The following is a 22,368-nucleotide window of genomic DNA, read 5'->3' on the forward strand; positions in this document are numbered from 1 at the left end:
TAATGAATGGGGAAGCAATTTAATTATTAAAGTTAAAAAGCAAAAACATATCTTAACATCCCTGCAGTGAATTAGGTCACTTGGTATGCAAGGAGAATTCAAACTGAAACTCAAGTGCTGCTTACAAAGAAGCTTTGTATAGAGTCCAAGAGCAAGGAGGGAAAAAAAAATGGTTTGATTTCAGGGGAAGAGAAATTAAATTATTTTATGTCTAGGCCATACTGACAAGCAATACTAGGCAGTGTCACAAAAATACTTCACACTTATTACCTGAAGATGTCAGAGCCCTTTAAACTGCTAAAAATATTACAACCTATAGGATGTGGGACTCAAGAGAGACTGAAACACTAAGTGACTTGCTGAAGGTTATGCATCCATTCTCTGTGCGCACCAAGAAAACAGAACATGTTTCTTTTGATTCTTCTTCTCTGACTTGTTCTTTCTTCTGGCATAATGATCTGCAGATGAACATTTAGAATGCTGCTCATTTTTGGATATCATTTGATACGGGGTCAGTATCAGTTTTATCCTGACTTAATGACTGACTCAACTTTTAAAACACTGCACCAACTACAAGGTCAGGTTTCTATTCCTATTTCCAAGGCTGACTTTCTGCAGAGAGTTTTAGGAGAGTAACATAGCCTCTTTTGCCTTAGGGTCTGCATGTGTAACAGAAGAGGAATAGTATTTGACTCCCACACTGGTGTGGCATGCTGTAGGAAATGTACCACGTAAATAGTTCAAAGGCCTCCTGCAATCTGAGGAGGAAGAAAAGTCACAAAGGTTTGGGTCTGTATTTTTCATAAAATAAATCCCAGTGAAACCCTTAATATTAAAATCACATCCATTTAGAACCATACACAAAGACTATGATGTAGAAAAGTACCTTGCTGAAATACTTGCCACTGTCTCCATCCAAGCCATGATCTGGCCACCAAAAGTGTTTCCATGATGGTTTGCATGAGGAGGCTGGACAAGCTCAATACTCTGTACATGAGTAACGTCAGTTGAAACTGCATCTTCCTCTTCAAAAGTGTCTGAAACACAGCAGAAATGTATTAATGAATTATTTCAGCTATTAAGTCTGATAGCCAAGAAGAAAATACCCCCAGTTACTGAAGCGTGCAATTTGCTTCAGACACAATGAAAAGAAGAAAAAAGACACAGAAGACCTCTGTTCTTTGCAAGAGAAGCAAGAGGCTGAAGATTTGCTCTGTTCTTCCAAGAGACATAAGAGGTGGGGGATGGTGCACCCCGCAGTCTATTGCAGCACAGTGATCCTTCCCAGCCCTCACTATATCCTTCAAGGAAGCTGTGTGAGAAGCAGTTACTGTGAAAGCTGGCTAGTTGTGAATACAGGCAGCCAACTGCCTCAGCGTGTGCTTGTGATTATTCATGGCTGCTATGTATGACCTCTAACAGATGTTGTGAGAGCAGTTTATCGCTTATTCAAATGCCTTTCATAGACTTTGACCACCATGTATGATGGGCATCTGTGCAAATGTGTCTAATTAAGGTTAGAGTATGACATGACTATTTCATAACCTGTTACAAATCTTGCGATTACCAGAGACAATATAGAACACATGAAAGAGAGTAATATGGATCAAAATCAGTAACTACCTTCCATTATCTGAGCATTTCCAATTTCATTTTCAAATGTTTAGCCATACATCCTCACTCTAATCTTTGTTTTTTTCATTTATATTTTGCAAGAACAGATTCAGGCATGAGATGATGTCAGTCATTTTAAAAGCATGTATGTGTGCTAGAAGGTACTTGACCTGAATTGTACTTTCAACTTTTGCCATAATTAACTAACTTCATAATTATATAAATGTGTGGATACATTTGACTAACTTGCACTTTGGACCTACTTAAGTTGTTGCATAAGATCCACTCAGAAGACAAACTTCACTTTATGGATATGATTTATACCTATTTTGCTACCTGGCAGCCTTTACACACAATGTTTTCTTTTCTCTTCCCCTGTTTTGCTTGTTCTGTCTCCTTAAGGAGGTGAATTAGTGCTAACAATGATAAGATCCTTCAAGGAGGTTTCCAGGCAAGGCAGTGGGAACCAAAATCAGCAACCTCTATTTGCTTTTCATGGTATTAAGCTGTCTCCTATGAGACAGTTACCATGAAGACAAATAACTGGTTTGCTTGTAGCAAATAAGTCTCTTCAGTTCTACAGAGTCTTATTAAATTGTTAAGACTAGAATTTATATTTACAACAGGTTTCATCTTTCCTCGGTAAAACTACATAATGTCTGTTGTTTATACATGGAGTTATGGCTCAGATTTTCCAAATACCAGCATATTTCTTAACTGTTGTGAATAATTTCTTTTGCAGGGGAACACAGCAACTTTTGAGCACAACTGTCTTTAAGAACAGAGATTACTATCAGAAATGAAGATGAACCTGTTTCTTGGCTCAATTTTTCTAATTTGGTCATAAGAAGTTTAATTTTTTTCTTTACCTGTTTTGACCTTCAGGTAATGAAGTTTCGCCTGCTTGTTGGGAATGATCTCATGGCATAAACATAGTTCTTAGTGCTTTCTTACAAAGACACAGCCATAAGCCTGAGTGAATTTTATCCTTCTATCTACATTATAACTAGTGTCATAGGACCTTATTACCGTATTGCAAAGTTCTGTGTGAACTGTTAAACTTTACACATATAACCTACATGAAGATCTGCATTTCACATCTACTTAATGCATGCTTGGCCTTCAATCCTGCATTTTTGTATCTGGAATTTCTGAAAGACAAAGAAATACCACTCTATTAGAATAACTGTCTTACACACCCTCACAAATCTGGCACATGCTTTTCTACATGATACCACAACCTCATGGAGCTCTATTCAGATGTTTTGTCTGCTTTTTTCCTCCCTTCCAGCTGCCCCTAAGTCATTTGTTCCATCTTCCATGCTGACCACAGTAATCACCTTCCTTATTACTCTCCTGCATTAGGTTCTGAAAGACCTGTTCATAGCCCAGTCGGATTCTTCTTCTCTCAATAGCCAAGGTATGCTCCAGGTGGTCTTCTGTAGACAGAAGCTTTACAGGTTCTAATGCAATCTATGCAAATGAAAAAGAAAAAAAGATTCTGAATGCCATAATCATAACAAAGTGCACTTTGAACTTAAAATGGCATCAGCATTATCTACAACCTTTTGCTATCAACTGTCCAAGATGACAAGTTCTATTAATACAAACAAGGGCAGAGTTAAAGTTCAAAAGATTCTGCATTATCCTTTCAGAATAATTTGTTAAAACTCAATGACAAAGTGCTTTTGGCTTTTAAATACAAACATCCATGAGAGCACACAGAGTTTAAGACAAAAGAAAAAAGGAAAAAAAAAAAGAAAAAAGAAAAACAAGATGATCTTAAAATGAAGGTTTGAGTATTGAATTTTTTTATCAGAAAAATAATCCAGTTGCATTGATCAGTGGTGTAGTCTATGGGAAAGTTTACCCCAGAGCCCACTCCCACTCACTACACAAATAGTCCGCTCCCTTTTTCACAATTCACTCCATACTCACATTGCCTATTCCATCTATCTGAGGAGTTATTTTCAAAGAAGCACTGGTTTTCTGAGGTGGAGGAGAAACACATGAACACCCAGCACTTGGTGCAGCTTCAGACTCTATACATTTATGCCCAAAATGCTACTTCTGCCCAGACATGCGCCCTCTTGCCAAGATCAGACCTTCTTCTCCCTTAAGTGCAAATTCCCATGTATGTCAGTTCAATGACAAACTGAATCCAAGCCTGTATTGGCTTAAGAAAATTATTACATTTAGATAAATACTGCAGAGGTGCCACTGAACAGTCACTTATGTGATTTGTTTACAAGGTCTAGCCTCAGAAACCTTAAAATAACGCACAAGCACGGCAACACAGACAAATTCAACATTTTGTGTCCTGTAGTGGTGCTGCTAATGTTTCCCAGTCTTGGAGTCTTCACTCAAATCCTCTTCCAGTTTCCTTGCCTCCTTTCTGGCCCTCCTCAAGAGCGTCCTAGCTTTTTCCAGATGGTCCAGATAAGAGTTTAGGATGGTGAGTGCATACTGCTGCTCTTTTAGCAACAGTTGTTCAGAGAAGTGGATTTGAAAAAATATTCTTTAATTTCTCCAAGAATTTAAGTTGTGACGGGATTTGAACTGAAGTCTCAAACTCCCTCTGGGGTGTTCCTGTCTTAAGCCTAATCTTAGTTAATCATCACCAATTTAATCCTGAATTAACCTCCCTGGAAATCAGGGCAAAAGGTAAATGGGTTGATGCCATGGATAAGATATCAAATCAATAATAAACAATCCTTACTTTATACTATTTTAGTGCTTTCAGGTTAACCAATTTAGCCATGAGCCTTTCAGAGACAAGTTGGAATTTAGTATTGGTAAAACTGTTCCCATCTGTTTCTTCTGCAAACTGTAATATATCATGGGATGACTGCTCTCTGCCAATCTGCAGTAGATGTTAAAAAGGAAGATGCACTATCATAACACATTCAGCAGCACAGGAAAGTCAATATATGATTCTAGTCACTCATGTTCAAGAAAGTAGAATACTACATACAAAAGGAGTTTATTAAGAGGATCTGAGGAATATTTCGCCTTTCACATATGAAAACTTTAAAAGAACTGTGCCTGTTTAGCACAGCAACGTGAAGGCCAAACAGAACCATGACTGATTGCTAAATACCTCTGGGAGCGAAACACTGGGGAAAAGAAACAACACCGCATTGAAAACTAATTAACATAAATGACAAAGAATTAATTTACTTAGGAAACTAGCTTAAAAATAATGTCTTCTCTCTGAATAGTGATGTTTGAACAACCTTGTCAAAATGGGGAGTGAAGGATAAAGAAACACCACCCCCAACACCCTTGCATGTTTCAAGATTTATATAGATCAGTTTCTGAAATGGAGAGAGACCGCGCAGACTCACAGGGATCTCTCTTCCAGTGCTTGCCTCTATCAATATTGCAGCCCTTGCAAAGACACCAGTTCTATTACTAGCAAATGTGCATGAAAAGTGGAAACAATTAAAAAAGCCTAACAAATGGGCTGTAGAAAAAAAAAATATCTCCATATAGTCTGGACTTCATGCTGTTTTCCTATTACTCATCAGAATAAACAGGTATGAACATTTTCCTGTGTTTCACAACCAAAAAATTGGGTTATTTCACAGAAACTCAGTCCCAGTAACTTCAAGCATAGAAGAAAACAGAAAGAATACCTTTCCAGCACCAACTGGTTTGGCTACGTATGTTGCATATGCCACACTCACAATTTTTTCAACATTAGTCAAAACGTCCTGTACTGTAACCTTGATGCCAACCTACAAGGAAGGATGTAATGGAGGAAGAAGACAAAAACGGTATTTACATCATTGTCAGTTGAGCTGAGACAAAATGGTGCACTGTTTATCAATTAATCACACCCAGTCTCTTAAACCTAAAAGAAAAAAGGTAAAAAACTGCTCTACTATCACTGATACATCTCTGAACACATAAGACCATCACAATATTTGCTGAGCTCTGAAAAGCTCTTTAGTACAATAACTGTGTATGTATGTTTAGCATCACTTGTAGGATAAAATACAAAATAGGAAAGACACTTAGATTTAGTTTTATGGATATCTCTTTCCATTTACTTGTGTGTCATTTGGAGTCCCCATCTGAATCTTTCCAAGACCTGTATAAGCGAAAAAGTCTGTATAAATGTATAAAACACAATGAAACACTTGAAGGTGAAACACTGTATTAGATCCTGTGAGACAGGCCTCACATGCATCAAAACTTCTGATTTTAATCTAATTTTTTTTAATCTTTTGAAATACATTCTCTGCGAGATGCATCACTCCCATTAATATTAAGGGAAATTGGACTTGGGCACAATGCAGAGAAAAGTACCCTTAAGGTTCAATTCTGACTTCAAGTAAGTGATTGGGCAATGCATTGCATACTTGTTACAATATGAAGAATAAGAACATGCATACACCTGAGATAAATATTTTTGTATCAGAAGTTTCAAAAATACTTAGAACTCCACCTATTCAGTGGATCCTAGATCTGATCCAAAGACTGTTTACAGGTCAATAGCTTTGTTCTGGACCAACACCACCTATCCCATCCCGTCCATTACACCTGCCAAAGATTTTAATTCTTCAAGGTCCAGTTTCTATTTTGACATGGATTATTTTACAGGAAACATGCAATTATAATAGTCATTATGAAACCAGAGTTTCATTAGGCAGTGTTATTGTTTAGATATCTGTACAAAGCTCCTTCTAAGACAAATAAGACTAGACCCATGTTGCATTCCTCTAATCTTCCCACCTCTCTTCTATTCTTTAAATATCATTGGGAATAAGAGTGATGATCTCTTACCTCCATGCTGGTATTGAACGCTCTGTTCACCTTTGCTTTGATGGTGATAATTTGTCCAACCCTGTTAAGAATAACATCTTATGGTATGTAATCATACCGCTCAATAAGGGTTTGAACCTGCCTCTCTAGGTATTCCTAACAGTAGCGAAGAAAATCTCATTCATCAGTCTCTGTCTTCCATACTGTACTGGAAACGCACTGAAAAAGGTTTAGCACTGTTATTCATCAGTCAGACTTCATTCATGCTCAGTAACGATTTTAGTCACTCAGAAAACTGCATAAGCTTAATACTAGCATTCCTTTTCCTTGCTGATGTCTGTATGACATCAGGTATGCTCCAGGCCCCAGGTCCCCCAAGAAATTTTGGCTGAGATTCTGCCTTTGTTCAAAGGCACATCTTGCTGTGAGTTATACCAAATCACTGAGTATATCTAGCTGAAAAACCACACAAGATATACTCCATCTGCATTCTCTCACATACAGATACACGCACATGAGGAAATAATCCCAAGACAAAAAGTGTCCTTTGACATCTTTGGAGAATGGGGAAGGAGTTCACTTTCCAAGTTTTGGCCAAGAACAAGGGCCATGTCCCTTCTGTTCTAACACCATACCTCTGAACAACTACTCTTTGCCGTTTACCTACATGGAACACCTAAACAGAATTCTATCTTTTTACCTACATAGAATCAAATTTAAATGAGAAAATAATTTCTTTCCTTCTGGAATTTCTAAAGTACCTGTTATGTGTTGATAACAAGAATAACCCTTGTTTTCAAACCCCTAATATCCTAACACAAGACAATGCTGAAAGGGTGGAAAGAAGGCAGTTTCCCCTAAAGTTGTCTTACTGAGCAGAGCAGTAAAAAGGACAGGATGTGCATGGTAAGTCAGAACCACAGCCAAAATAACTGGGCATCTGGCCACTGCCTTCAGGGAATTTAGACTGACTTAAAACTGCTAAAGATCAGTTCCAGAGCAGGCAAAGTGCAGCTACGTATATCCAAGACTGCAAAACATAACTCAGGCCACTTCAGTACCTATGAAATAGGCCTCTACAGCTAAGGATTTGGCACAGTCATGACCCCAGTTTATAAAAAAAAAATTCTTTATCATTTCTTCCGTATTTAGTGAATAGGGTTTTGACATTTAAAGGCTTTTCTTAAATTGCTTCTCTCAATGCCAGAACTTGAAATGAATTGTCACCAAACACTAGAATGGGGAACAGGAAACCTGCACCTTTATGGTACCAGACAGGAACAACCAACTACGCAGAAACTTCCTCTTTCTTGTTCATATTCAAGAACATAAGTGGAAGCCTTTGACTAGACAGGGGGGAAAAACGGTTAGAGGAAACAAATTAAGGCCATCTGCAGATACACAGCCCTCATTAGCTTTTGAAGAACACGTTCAGAAGGAATTTTTCCATCATTCATTGCAAAGAAAAAGCACAATCATCAATGTAATAGCTCTAAACTGCACAGCTAAGGGAGCCAACAGCTCATTTTCAAAGAGGAGAACACAATATTTATGTTCAAGCTTGGAAAAGAAGTTAACATTATGGTCTCATAAAAAGGCTTTAGAAAGCTTAGAGACAGAACTCAGTCAAGTACCCTGAAACACCTCTGAAGACTCTTGTCATAAAACTCCCAAGAGGATTACAGCAGCACAGCAACAGAGGTAACAACAAGTACAAGGTGAAGACAGACAGAATATATTCATTAGATGAACTCTATGATTGAACACGACACATACTGGTAGTGAGCGTGAGGCTTTCCTTAAAAGAGGGAGAGTTCAGAGTCTCTGCAGATGCTTGCAGAGGACGTCATGGTCCCTGTCAAGAACACCATGATGCCGGATTGTCCATGAGGTCCCAGTGGGAACTGCAGAAGTCGCTACCTCAGGCTTACTGGCAAGGCACTGTTCTTCTGTACAAAGATTGTTTATTTCACCTTTGTCAGTAACACCTCCCTGGTGACCCCTCTTCCTCTGTGCGAGAACACTGCGTAAGAGAGGCCGAGCGAGGTAAGCCTGGGTCTTTCCGCCTTTGAGGAAACTGCAGCGTGGGAACAACAGAACAAAGCTGGGCATGATCTCACTCAGCCTGAGCCGTCAGTCCCGCAACAAGGCGGGTTTGGACTTCACAGACATTAGATACCCTGCCTGACTGACATCTCCCCCCGTGCTCCAAGCAGCCTATGCAGGTGGACCCACATTTCATTGTAGAAAGGTCCATGGCCATATCAGAAAATAAAGATGTCAGAACTGAGATGGTCAGACAGTATTTCAAAATGAAATGTTGTATATTGTATCACGTATTCTGACTTTGGAAAAACTGATTTAAGCAGAGAGAGCTGATCAGCTTGGGCATTTAAATAGACACGTAGGGGCAGAAGTCACAGGACACCACACTTCTACTTGTAACTGGCAGAAGGCTTTTGAAATACATTAGAGTGAACTGAATACGATTCACATATGGAGCACTAACAAAATTTAAATAAGTGTAATTTAAAATCATATGTTCTTACTACCACTGAACTGCTGCATATTAAGACAAGGAAGAGGGATTTATTTGTTATCATGGCATAAGACTGAGTTTTGCAATATACAGATTTGTGGAAATCTCTGTTTCCATGTCAACTGAAAAGAAATATGCCCAGAAGAGTTAATCCTTAGAGAACATTTGGTAACTTGAGTTAGGTAAATGAAACCTTACAGCAGGTAACTTACAAAACATCTTTTTAATTTAGTAGAGTGAGATACAAGAGCTCTCTTATTTATACAAGATGTTTGTATAATCAACAAGATCTGGCAAAATTTAGGAAATTACACAGTAAGCTGCAAACAGGATGTTAGGGATTACCTGAGGCTCAAAAATAATTACTGAAACCACTTCATATGTTTGTACCCTATATTCTTGTTAAAAATGAAACACTGGCACCACAAGTGGAAGGAGAACTAGAGACATACTTAGAAACAAATTTGGAAGGAATAGTATTTTCATTACATTTTAGAAGCTGTGTTCTGCTCTCAGAAACAAGAGAGAGAATTGCTCTGAAGCTACTGAAGTCTGAAATATTATGCCTGAAAGAAAAAATTACCCTGACTTCATTTGTAGGACTATGAGTACAGTTTTCATAGACAGGATTTTTTCCTAGGGACAAAATTAAAAACACAGAACAATTACAGGCAGGACAAACACTTTAAAACGAATTTTGTAAAATAGATGAAGAAATTCTCTTGAGTTCTAGATTTGGTATGACCATGTTCACTTCTTTGTTACTGATTCTAGTTCTCATCCCAATGGTCCCTACTCTAAAAATCTGCTGTTCAGAAGTGTGAGCGGATGCTTGTTTTACACTCATGTACTGCAAACAGTTTTAAATTGACATCAGCTGTACATCTGACAGCCAAAGTTGCTTGGTTCGCAGTCAGGACAATTGCATGTGCATTGGTCTGTGTAACCAGGTCCATCCCATCTAAGCACTCATTAATTGCCAGATTGCAAGGTGTAAAAACACACAAAATCTACAAAGTAAGAGCTTTAAGTTTCTGTAAAGATATGGTTTATGGAAATGTGCTATTTCCTTTTACAGTGTCTTTTATCCCTTGGAAAATCATGAAAAATGGTTAAAACAAAAAGTCCTGTATTATCTTGTAGACTCAGTCAATGTTCGGGGATCACAAATGCAAAATATTTCTGTTTTGTTACATGAACACATTTTTTTAAAAGAGCTCATAGGAACAGAAGGCAAGAAATAAACTGAAAGGGCACTTACAACAATAAAAAATTCATAAAATAACTGTTATAGGTATGTACTCCTTATTTAACAGACATAAGTAATGGCCTGCAGCATTCACTTTAACTAGAGCCAAAGATCACTGGGCCATCAGTTTCTCACCTGGCATCTGGGTTGCCAAGTGAAAGCAACTACAGTTTATTTTTGACCTGAGAAATTGATCTGTTTTCTAGGTGGGTCAGGCTACCACAGATAGAAAAGAACAATTTTGAGACTTAACCCCATGACTCTGGGGAGTTCATTGGCCTGCTATCTCAGATTTTATAATGCCTCAGTTTATCTCTGCCAAATAAGAATCTCTAGAATGAAAACATTTGACTGCTGTTAGCTGGTTTTGTACCTGGCAGCCTCTTCAAACTGTATGTCATCCATAGACACTGTCACGCAAGACACACCAGCATGTTTCTCAGCTTCAAAAGAGACACATGGACACACAATTACCACATTGCATTTGCAACAAGCTATTCACCTATATACTAGTGCATGAGACAGAGATGAAACACAGTACATCCGAGTTCCTTCTTTTCATCACCCTAGTGCAGGTCTGCAGTGTACCCCTTCGAAAAAAAGCCAAATAAGATTAAAGTTGATGTTTACCATGAAATAAGGGTAACATCAGGAGATGACACTAGATGATGATAATGATCCTACTCAGTCTGAAAAACTCTCTTTAAGGCCTTTGTCTAAAAATGAACATTCTGGTAAGAGAGTACCAATAAGCATGTTGCAGGACAAAAAGAGTCACAAAGCATTAACAAGCCTACAGAAATCTCAGCAATCTCCCTCAAAACAGGATGTTTTGAGTATTGGCTATGTAAAACCAGTGTCAAAGTTTTGTCAGTTGAGGATTCTCAGACATGGGAGAAAGATCTACTGGCTTACTAGCGTGGTCACAGCAGTGGAAAGCAGGTAAGTACATGTCCTCAGTGCTGTACTAAAAGTGCAGGAATTAAATAAAAACAAATACAAACAAGACTTAAAAAATCAAACCCAAATATTTACTTATTGTAAAATATTTTTACCAAAATTTGCACTGTGTTCTCCATCTCCCTAGTATGCATTTGGTTATGAAAAATAACGGACCCTGTTTGTATTAACTATGAAAGTTAATCTGGAAGAGGTAAATATCTACTTTTCTGTTAATATTTAATAGCCAAACAGTTATCTTTTTACAGCAAGTAATTGTGATTATTTATTTGACCATAGCACATGGAGTTCCAAGTCAGAGGCTAAATCTCCACCACACTAGGAGCTGTACAAACACAGGGAACCCCTGCTCCAAAAAGTTTCCTGGGTGACAGAGGCAAAAGAGAGGACTAGCAGGAAACCTACAAGATAGCACTGCACAACAGGCAGGAGTTCTCACTCAAGCAGCCCAATATTTTTAGTGAGCACCGCAAGAAAAAGCTTGGAAGAATTAGAGGATGGTGCATGAGTTGTATCAGTATCTGAGGAGTTCCATTTGAAAATATGAGGGCAAAATACACAAAGGCACTTATCAGAACCAGCACACTGTGATAAAAGGGAAGAGGTCACTGACGACTAAGAGGCTCGAGTTGCGACTGTGATGGGTAATGCAAGGTGATGAGTAAGATGGTGATAGTCATAAGTGGCCTTAAAAGTGAGGAAGCAGCCAGGTGGATCACATCTAAAGCAGCAGGATATGAAATGAGGAAGGTGCAAAACCCGGGCACTTGTAACTGCGCCAGCTGGCACTAACATGGGTGAAAGATGGTAAAGCCAAACAAATCCCTGCCTGGCATGCTGAGTTTGCTGTGAGACAAAAAGCAAAGCAAGGAAAGGTGTTAAAAATCCTTTGTGTGCAATGGGATTAGCCCTGTGGGGTGAATGACTGCTGCTGCCCTAAGCCTAACCAAGGAAAAGCAACTATGAACAGTGGATTGGAAGTGAGCTCTGGTGGCAGATTTGCAGCTGGTGAAGATCATCACAGCTTAACTGAAGTCCAGGGAGCAAGGATGAACTGTTGTAGCAGCTGGGGCTCTGCCACTTCAGAGCAGGGACTCAAGTTCAGGGCTTGCTGAGATCAGTTTGGTGTCCCTCTTGCAAAGAGCACTGTTAAGGGGTAAATCACTGAAGGGCTGAAATCAAATTACTCCTTCATGCTAAAATAAATCTGAAAAAAAAGTGTGATCATACTAGGAAGCTGCTACGTGCTAGGTAGTTACTGGGTTATTGTGTGGGACAAGTTCTCCAGGATCCCAACTCTTTCTACACAGAAGAGTGGATTACATAAAGCTGCACGGAGCGCAGCACACACCTACGCAGCGAGCGCACCACAGTCACTGCGTCATATGGAGATGCCATCTAGACATGAGTTCCCCAAAAATACCCGCTATTCTCTGCGAGGCTCATTATGGACTGCTAATGTATGCAGCTGTACTTGGAAACGGAGTTCACTGACAGCAAAGATGGCAGAGCCTTGGGTTTTCTTAGTGCTTCAGATGCGGCTTTCGCTTCCAGAAGTTAGCTGAGGAGATTTTAAAAGTTTTCAAATCCGAGTTACACCAAACAGAGTGTTCTGCATGCTGGTTGGATTTATGGTTGGGTTTTTTTTTTTTTTTGCACCCATGCGCCAATGTTCTTAAATTAGTACTTTTCTTTCTTCTAGCATTTCTCTTTTTTCCGTCCCTTTTTTCACTCTGCTGCTCTTTTTTTAACTCTCCTCATCCTAACCACCCGTCACCCCCTTCTTCGCTCTCCCCTCAGATTTCACACTCCTCTCCAGCTCCACAAGCCTTCTCACTACTGAACTTGCCTGTTCCTAATCTGAACCCCCAAATCTCACACACTCTCCCCAGCTCCCCAGGGGCAAAATTTCGCCTCCTCCTCGCCCATCATCGGCAAATATCGGGACTGGGCTACCGGTTTTCAGGAAAGGCGACGCTGTCCCCGAGTTTAAGGTGCATTTCCGAGGGGATGGGGCTCAGGGCGGCCCCGGGGGCAAACGGCGGCAGGGGCGCCTCTCCCCACCGCCCTGAGGCGTCGCTACCCCGCCCGCCATCACCCCCCGCCCTGCGGCGCCCGCCAGCCGGCCGGGCCGCCGCCGCCCCTCTACCTGCCAGGCAGGCGGTGGCGTCCATCCACTTGAGGAGCTGCCCGGCGCTCAGCTCCCCGCGGTGGCTGGCGTGGGCCGGCAAGACGGTCTGGCACATGCAGACCTCGCCGCCCGCCGCGCCCCCGCGCCGCTCCATGGGTGCAGAGCGAGGGGGACGGCGGCGGCCGAGGCGGCCCCCGGGCACGGAGAGGCAGCGCTGCCCCGCCCGGCCCGGCCTCTCCGTTGCCTGAGGCGCTGGGGCGGGCCGGTCCCGCCCCAACCCCCAGGGCTGAGGTGCAGTCGCCTCCTCTGGCGGGGGCCGGGCCGCTGCGGGGAGGCGGGAAGGAGCGGCCGGGCTGAGGGGAAGGGGGCGCCGGGGCACCGCAGAGCAAAGGCGGCCCCGCGGGGGAGAGGAGGGCGGTAGCAGGGCTGTGGCCCGGTTTCACACCCGGCTGCCCGTTTCCACCCCCCGCCGCGCCTGCCCAGGGACCTCCGAGGCCGCCTCACGGCCTGGCCTCAGCCGCCACCATGGCGCGGCTGCCGAGGGCCCGTGCCGGCGCCGCTGGCGGGCGTTGGCACGCGCGTCGCCACTGCAATAGTTATAATCCTGCTCAGGTTATTTTTTTTTTCTTGTTTTGAAGTCTTGCTGGCTGATGTTGTCACGTGGCCTTGACAGCCCGGCAGATGGGCCCTGGGAAGGGAAGACACACTCCCATCGCCAGCCACCGGTGGGCCCGGGAGGGAGGTGCCGTGGCCTGGTGAACCGCCGCCGCTGCCGGTACGGACATTTTGACACCTACCTCGGCAGCCCGACCCCAGTCATGTATTCACACAGGAGTTAATAACGGGAGACCTCACAGAGGGCTCCCCTCTTACCTCCTCCTCCTCACACGGCTGGTAAGGTACCGCAGGGTATTGCTCTTGCAAACTATTTAAGCACTGCTGAGGAAGAGTGGAGCAATTGCTTTCAAATGGGTCAGGAAGGTCAATGTTTGACTATTGCTATGGATACAGTGTTATTACTATTGAAGGCTCAGCCACATGAAGAGGGCAGTTTGGAGATGCTGACAGGCCGGGCTTGTCAGATGTTAAGGCAGGGCTGGTCCGTGGAGCAGATGTGTGGCTTCAGCGTAGCAGAGTGTGTAACCTGTAAATGCTCTTTAAGTGAAGACTGCAAAGCTTGTATTTGACTCTCTGCTATTCCTACCCCCACCCCCTCCTTCGGATATTGTAAATAACGTCGTTTTCAACAGAGCAGCAAGCCTGTTTTCTGTAGCCTTTCCTTACAGCCTTTCCTCTTTATCATCCAGCTACAACTTCTTACCCACTATTCCAATGACAGGCTTCCCATATTTATTAAAAACATACATAAATGAATTTATACCATGAATGCTTGTTCATTTAAACATTGTTAAAGATCCAGCTTTAACCTATTAACAGCCAGGAAAATTCGAAATTTAACCAACCTGCCTCACCAAGATAGTTTCTCAGTGCAGTAGGGATTTTCTTCCCACATGGTCTGTTACTATCATTGCACTACAGCAAGATTTCTGTTTATTTGTCACATACTCTTTTAGCAAGCAACAGGATGGCTATACCATCACACTAGTTACATTCCAGAGGATATTGGCTCTTGTCCTGGTTTCAGCTGGGATAGAGTTGATTTTTTCTTCCTAGTAGCTGGTATAGTGCTGTGTTTTGGATTTAGGATGAGAATAATATTGATAACACACTGATGTTTTGGTTCTTGCTAAGCAGTGCTTACACCAGTCAAGGACTTTTCAGCTTCCTGTGTTCTGCCTGGTGCACAAGAAGCTGGGAGGGAGCACAGCCAGGACAGCTGACCCAGACTGGCCAAAGGGCTATTCCATACCATATGACATCATGCTCAGTATATAAGGCTGGGGGAAGAAGAAGGAAGGGGGGGATGTTTGGAGTGATGGCGTTTGCCTTCCCAAGTGACCGTTACACGTGATGGAGCCCTGCTTTCCTGGGCATGGCTGAACACCTGCCTGCCGATGGGAGTAGTGGATAAATTCCTTGCTTTGCTTTGCTTGTGCACACGGCTTTTGCTTTACCTATTAAACTGTCTTTCTCTCAACCCATGAGTTTTCTCACTTTTACCCTTCTGATTCTCTCCCCCATCCCACCAAGGGGGGAGTGAGCGAGCGGCTGTGTGGTACTTAGTTGGAAGCTGGGGTTAAACCACAACACTCTGAAAATCAGCATGCTGTGCTATTCCCGAGATTTATTTCTATTCTGTTGCTTCAGAAAAAAAGTTTGCACTGATTTCTCTTTCCTTCTTTGACTGCATTCTGTGAAAGAAAGAAAGAAAGAGACTCTCTTGTAAGTGGCAGTGGCATAGCTCAGTCTTGCTGCCTGAACAGGGTTTGTAAATAGTATGCAGCCAGTATTTTCTTCTTCCTCATCTGCTCAATCCAGATGACAAAAGCTCAAGTATCAACTTCTCACACTGTGGATCCTGGATGTCAGAAGGAAGAGTCTTTAAACAGAACTAAACATTTTTCTATTTAAAAAAAATTAACTTGTGTTTTGCCCACCTAGGCCAGTAATTTGTAAATTTGTTTTCAGGTTTACCTTGTCATGTTCATTGACCAGGCTTTCTCTAAGGTAATGCTTATTTGTTGTTCTTTCACAGGTAGCTTTCACCTCTCTTTAACACAGTCCCAATGATCAGGTGTTTGGGCCATAATATATCTGTGGTCTGCTGTGAGATTACGAGCTAGAAAGCTGTAAGTATCACAGGGAGATAAAAGTAAAATCTAAATCTTCTCACATCTAACACTTTCTGAAGTATGTGGAGGAGCACATTCTTGGGGCGAGTGGTCAGAGGGCTTGTCTTAGGCTGTATGGAGGAGTTTTAGAGAAAGAGAAAAGGTAACTTCTTGCCTTTCTGTTGGGGTAAGGGAAAGCTGGTGTTTGAAGAACACATTTCAGACCTGTACATACCTCTAGATTTCTAAGGGAAGGATGTCATTCAAAATATGTCCTTTGGAAGTAGGAGCTGCCCTTGCAGAACAAGAATGGCCACCCAGGATCCAAAGGAGCAATGCACCTGGCTTCCACTGCTGTGGACGCTTGGCAGAGACACCTGGAGAGTGAGGTGAGGGAACTCACAGCCTAAAATGCCCTTTTCCCAACTGAGCCTCTGCTTTCATAAGCTGCATTTCTCCTGCCCTGCAGCTCCTCTTCTTGGACCCTGTCTGCTGAGGTAACAGACTGCAATGCCTGTCTTCCAGTTGGCTTCAGTGACTTGTTTCCCTGCCGTCCCTTATACTCCTTTACCTTCTTACACAGTCTCCACTGGAATAACTATTTTACAGCCTTCAGTGTATTTGTCCTCAGAAAATACCTGGAAGGTCAGTCTGGTTCCTTCACAGCTGAAAAATAAGTGAAATTAAATTACTGCCCCAAGTTCACAGAGATCTATGCTTTTCAATGGTTTCCCAGTTAAAAAGTACCTTTTGTGGCATAGGAGCCTATACCAGCACCTCTGGCATCACCACCAGATGAAGGCAACTGGACCAACACTACATGGCTAAGGCAGGCTCTGGGAAGCACCTTTGTGAACCACGACATTTTTCTTTATCGATGCCCACTGTGGATAGAGAAACAAGTGGTCAAACGCAGATGGAGGATGCCTTACATCCAAACCCACACATTACTCAGTCACCACCTTTGGTGAAACTGTTCTTTTGAAATGAGAACTGGTGGTGAATTAGAGTGAGCTCAAGTTTAAAAGTTTGGTTAACCGACTAAGAAATTGACTTCCCTTCAGAACTGTTGCTTGCTAATGCAGTTTTAAAAAGTTTTTGTCAATAAATGATTCACACTTAATGGCTTGAGGCTTCTCCTGAACGGAAATAGTAAAAACATCAACAGGTGTAGTACTGTTTTAAATACATTTACAAAGAAAAAACAGAATGGATATTAGGTTATCCTCTCCCAATAACATGTTTGTAATTGAAGCAACGTAACTTAAAAAGCTTTGGGCAGCACAACAGCGTATTTCAAGAGTGCTGTGAAGAACAAGACACAGTGCGATGCCTGTAGAGGAATTGTGCCAGAAGAGGTAAGGCACTTTATTAATCGAAGATGAGCTCAGTATTAGACGTGAATAAATCTTCTGTAAAGTAAAGTGAGCAAGAAGTACTATTCAGTCATGCAGCACATAGACAGCTAGCAGCCCACTCAGCTAATAGCATAACTGCTCCAGACCTGCATTTCATCCAAGTTAGAATTTATTCTGAGAAATGGTATGCACAAGGGGGGTAGCAAAGGCGGTCCAATTAAGAACCAAAATTCCACAGAAGCCTGTAATCTAGAACTGGTTTTTGGGTTTCTACAAAAATTCGTTCTGTATTTAAACAGATGTATGCACACCTGGAGAGCTTTTGTGTTCCTTGGAAAATAACAGACTAATATGATAATCGTGACATTGTTAACACCTTCACAAATCTTTTCTTACCAATGGAGTCAGCAGCTGTAGGACACACCTCCAAAATAGATCTTTATAGTAACGTTTTAAATACAGATGTCGGTTACTGCAGTAAATAAGCTACAATATATAGCCGTGCATATTTGTAGACTGTGTACCTCTATATTCTTGAAACAAATGTATTACTGCCTGAAGTTATAAATGTTTTAGAGATTTGTATGTTTCTTTCATAACCCTAGTTATTAATGGAAAAAAGGGGTTTTTTTTTGACACAGCTTGTGAAAATACAACTACTTCTTGTAAAATGAAACTTTATTCTAAAATGTATCCAAAATTGCAAGACACAAGCACCATTAAACAGATAAATAGACATATATTTATGTACAGAGAGCATCAAAACACAAAACAATTGTTAATATAATTCTTATACCATTTTAATGAGTATCCATCAATAAAACTTTACAATTTAAAGAAGACTTTTCAGTTGCAAAACAGTTGTAAAATCATATGTATAAATTATGTTTACTACAATTCCAATAACAGAGGCAAAGTAAAATACAAAAATAATAATCAATACTGCAAATTCAAATACAAAACCCAAAGTAATGCTGCACAGGTACATATGTACACTGGATGAATTCATGCAGCTAGGCAGTGCAACAAATTAACTGCTGAGTTTAACTTATCACAAAATGGAACAACCATGTCAGCAAACAGAAGAAAATATACTTTTGTAATAAATCATAGTGCATTTTGAAGTTACGACTTTATAAAATGATTGTTGAGTGATATACTTCTAAAATTCCCCATGTGATCTGAGATCCCCCAACTCCTCTCCCACAAAATAAAATACAAATGACAAAAGCTAAAAACCCCACTGTAGTACAGAGTCTGATGTACTGGTACCATCTTGATTTTTTTTATGCTCGGTATCAGACTTGTTTGCAAGTGTCCATGTCCACAGGGACATGTGTTACTCCTTGCTACCAAAAGTAAATCTTTCACGCTCCAATGCTATCCCCATAAACTGAATCTCACATGATGCTTAGACTGCACTGGTTTAAAGAGACACAGCTGAGCCTTGAAAAAAGAACTCTTAAATCCCTATGAAGTACAGAGAGAGAGTAAAACAGAGGATAGAGAGACCTCGTTATTCCTGAAGCTCCTATCCCTGATTGCTTTAATTACATAAACACAGATTAACATAAGAGGCTTTTATGGCTTGGATGAAATTTCTGCTAATTTGCTGGGCAAGCGCAAAGCCCATGTTTCTCCACAGGGCTTGCCTTTCACAGTGCAGAAGGCTACAGACTATTTTGGTTGGTGAAAGGAAGCCTCATGTGACTATATAGAAAAATACTCCCGCGGTGAAAATGTAATAGAGATAAAGAAACAAAATCAAAACAGAACCTCTTGAAAACTGTGATTTCTTGTGTAGCCGCAATACTAAAACATGACTGTTCACCCTTCAGTTCTGCATTGGTTGGTATATCGTGAACATGTAGATAAAACCGAGTTTCATACCTCATTGAATATTACTGGTAAACTGTCAAAATTAGATGAGATACAATTACACAGTCTGACACTTTTTTTCCTTAAAATCTCAAGTGATAAGCACGCTCAGTGTTTTCACTAGGAAGTTACTGCTAAAATGCTACATTTCTTTGCTGAGAAGACATTAATTTACAGCAGCCTGTAAACTACTGAAGAGTTGCTCCCTGCATCCTTTGTGCTTCCAAAACCCCCTTTCAAGCCACCATTAACTTTCAAGTTAATGGGAGTTCGGAGCAAAAAAGGGATGCAGAAAAGCACCTGTATTGGATAAACAATGTAGCAATTTATACAGCAGCATTTCTAAATTTCCAACATGCAAGCACGCGTAGAGAGAAGCTAACAGATGCCATGCACTGCCGTGGTATGTCATTGTGCTTATGTCTGGTGAGAATACTATGGCATTTTCACCTGGGAAAACATAAACATTAGCCCCAGAAGACTCAAATAGCCAGTATTAATGAAGCCATCAGCTACTATGTAGTAAAGAACACCCCAAAAGAGGGAAGAAGTCTGTCTGCTTGTAGCTTATAGATACTGAAGCTGAAGAGAATTACAAAGGCACGATACAAGCCTATATTTCTTGTAAATTATATATATTCATATATTTTGCTCATACCACCTCAAGATACTGAATGGTAAAATAATAACTGAAGATACAAATGTTAATTGAAAGTTAAGCACTAAAAATAAACGATTGCTGGAGAAGATAGCTCATTACTCGCTACGTTTCTACCCTTCCTGGGTGGTGAGCTTGTCTACCTTTCCTCCATTGGCTGACAATGCCCATCAAGATATTCAAGAACTTAGTGATCCACTGAGAAAACTGGAAGAGTGTCAGACAACAGACAGGATGGCTTTATGCATCTGAAAAGTTGTCAGTAAGTGGCTGCCACAGCAATCTTTCCCACGGCAGCTGTTTCACCTTTGGCCCAGAATTCACTGGGAACCCAGAAACAGTAACTGCAAATTCATACCCATTTTCATGCAGAGATGAGGCTAAGATAATCTGTGAAGATAACATTTTGGTTAAGTTTGGCACTCAAAATACTGAGCAGCAGAGCAGGGATTGTACTAGCATATCATAAAAAACAATTCTCAATTTTTCTATTCATAGCTACACAAGATGCATATAAATTTCAACACCAAATGACTCACAACTTGGGAAATAAAGCAACTGTATCAATACCGCTCCTGTTAAACTCACAAAAAAATTACACCCACTTTTGTGTGATGAAGTTATACGGCAACTTTGGAGGCAGCTGCTGTCTCAGGCCCAGCTGTGAGAATGCGGACACTTCATGAAGGTGAAAAGGTGCAAGTTACAACATTCCCATTTTTAAACTTCAGCTGTTCCTCAGCTCGCAACAAGAATTGGTACAACTGCTGTTAAGATTTCGTACCAGCAGTTAATGAAGAAAGATATCAAGTTGAACTCGAATAAGGTAGGTGTATGGTGCAAGCCTGAGGTGGAACCTGCTATAAATGGGCTTTGCTAATCCACAGTAACACTGTCTGCAAAGATCTGATCTGTCTGAAACTGGATACTTTCCTCATCTCCAAACCAGCATGTGAAATCATATAAGTTTACCGCAAGTTTAAAAAAAAAAAAATCCCCATAAACTGCCGTTACGACCTGTATTCTCACAATCCTAAATTAGGAGCTCCTAGATTTATTCCTTAAAGCCCTCAGGAAAGGAATCTTTAGCCATCCCTAGAAAGTATGAACATTAGTATCTTAGTTACAACCTCACAGCTGAATTTAGAAGCATCATATGCTATTGCTGGTGTTGATTGATCTAGGCAATGGTTTCTTCATGTGTTGCTTTCAAGGAATGAATCAGTGCAGTCAAAGAGAGACCCCACTTAACAAATAAAGGTGAGGACTTCTAGGCAGGTGTAAACCTTCTAGAAATGTTCAAACAAGTCAGTTCAAATTACATCTGTTTGTAAAAAAGGAATTAAAGACAAAGAAAATTACTATGGGGCAGAAATCTCATGTTTGAGATTGAAGGATTCAGAAACTCATCTGGAAGCCAATCAGATTCAGGTTCCTAGGAGCTGCATTATTCTTGCCCATTACCAGGCTCAAATAAATACACTTTTGTGTATAGGGATGTGAAGCTCATTATGAAGCCTTGGATTCATTCTACCTAATTGCAGGCCTTTAAAAGCATTAAGGATTCCTCGTTGGACAGGGCAATTGATGCCATAATACAATCTTCCAGAGGCATCCCTTCTTCTGTCCCTCCTCTGACTTACCTAGGCTGGTAATTTTTAGGCAACTAAAATTAGGGTAGGATTAATCAGGCCACAGTGTGGAGCAGAAACAAGTCTGATGTGGCGGTACAGTATTATCACTAGAAAGTACAGTCTGTAATAGCCTTGTCTGAGGCTCCCACCCAGATACACTTTGTGGTTAGTGACCCACACAATCCATGTCTTCGCAGCTCCCCAGTCTTGCAAGGAGCTTTTTAAAGATAAAACAGTGAGGCTTGATTTTATGACCTTGTTTCCCTTGTTTGGTCCTTAGACAAGGCGGCTTCTCTGAACACCGGATTCCCGGAGCTGTGCTACACTGACTGTCAGAGGCACTCTCTGAGGGAAGGCTCTCTCAATATAAAAATGCACACAGGGTTGAATTTTGGTACAACAGAACTAACACCACCAACCTCGCAGCACTTCAACAGCTGTGGAAAACAGCTGTATATTTCAAAAAGGATTTTGAAAGAAGGGAAGCCTTCAGGGGCAGGTCTGTTTTCTGACACAGCCGAAAGGGCTCAAGTAAAGATGTATCCATGGTACAACTCTGTCCAAGGGCTGCAGCTGGGATAGTTAAGATTCCTCAAAGCAAGACCCTAAACCATTTGGAAAGGGATCACTGTCAGGCAGCATGTCGGACCTCTCATCAACACAGACTACTGCCCTTCTGAAACCATCCCAGAGGCTGCTTTTGAAAGTTACACACAAGGTCTGGAGAAGTTTGCAGTTGGAGTGGTTACTCATCGTAACACAACACTCACACACATCTGCATGTTTATGATGCTGTGGGAATTTTGATCGCCGTGCCCTTGAACTCTTTCACTATGGCATGGATT

General features: G+C 41.2%; 2 protein-coding genes across 11 annotated transcripts in view; both read right to left on the reverse strand.

Moving 5' to 3' along the window:
* ACOT12 (acyl-CoA thioesterase 12) overlaps positions 1-13,417 on the reverse strand; it is a gene marked incomplete at both ends in the record, with an annotated part of 30,044 nt that extends 16,627 nt beyond the window's left edge. Inside the window, 6 exons of the mRNA XM_082335662.1 lie at positions 887-1,037; positions 2,955-3,087; positions 5,253-5,354; positions 6,406-6,466; positions 10,546-10,615; positions 13,282-13,417. Of these exons, the coding sequence (XP_082191788.1) occupies positions 887-1,037; positions 2,955-3,087; positions 5,253-5,354; positions 6,406-6,466; positions 10,546-10,615; positions 13,282-13,417 (653 nt within the window). The remainder of the gene's footprint in view (positions 1-886; positions 1,038-2,954; positions 3,088-5,252; positions 5,355-6,405; positions 6,467-10,545; positions 10,616-13,281) is intronic.
* Positions 13,418-15,915: 2,498 nt separating this feature from the next.
* The window catches only part of SSBP2 (single stranded DNA binding protein 2), a 204,927-nt gene continuing 198,474 nt past the window's right edge, over positions 15,916-22,368 (reverse strand). For 3 of the 10 annotated variants that reach the window (XM_082335672.1, XM_082335671.1, XM_082335664.1), the window contains 2 exons: positions 16,743-16,879; positions 15,925-16,661 (listed from right to left, as the gene is read on the reverse strand). In XM_082335672.1, coding sequence (XP_082191798.1) covers positions 16,820-16,879 — 60 coding nt within the window. In that variant the 3' untranslated portion in view covers positions 15,925-16,661; positions 16,743-16,819. Of the gene's footprint in view, positions 16,662-16,742; positions 16,880-22,368 lie in introns of all 10 variants that reach the window. The other 7 variants (XM_082335678.1, XM_082335669.1, XM_082335677.1 and 4 more) reach the window with 6 other exon arrangements.

This window comes from Platalea leucorodia, assembly GCF_965183815.1.
Source record: "Platalea leucorodia genome assembly, chromosome: Z".
Taxonomy (NCBI): Eukaryota; Metazoa; Chordata; class Aves; order Pelecaniformes; family Threskiornithidae; genus Platalea; species Platalea leucorodia.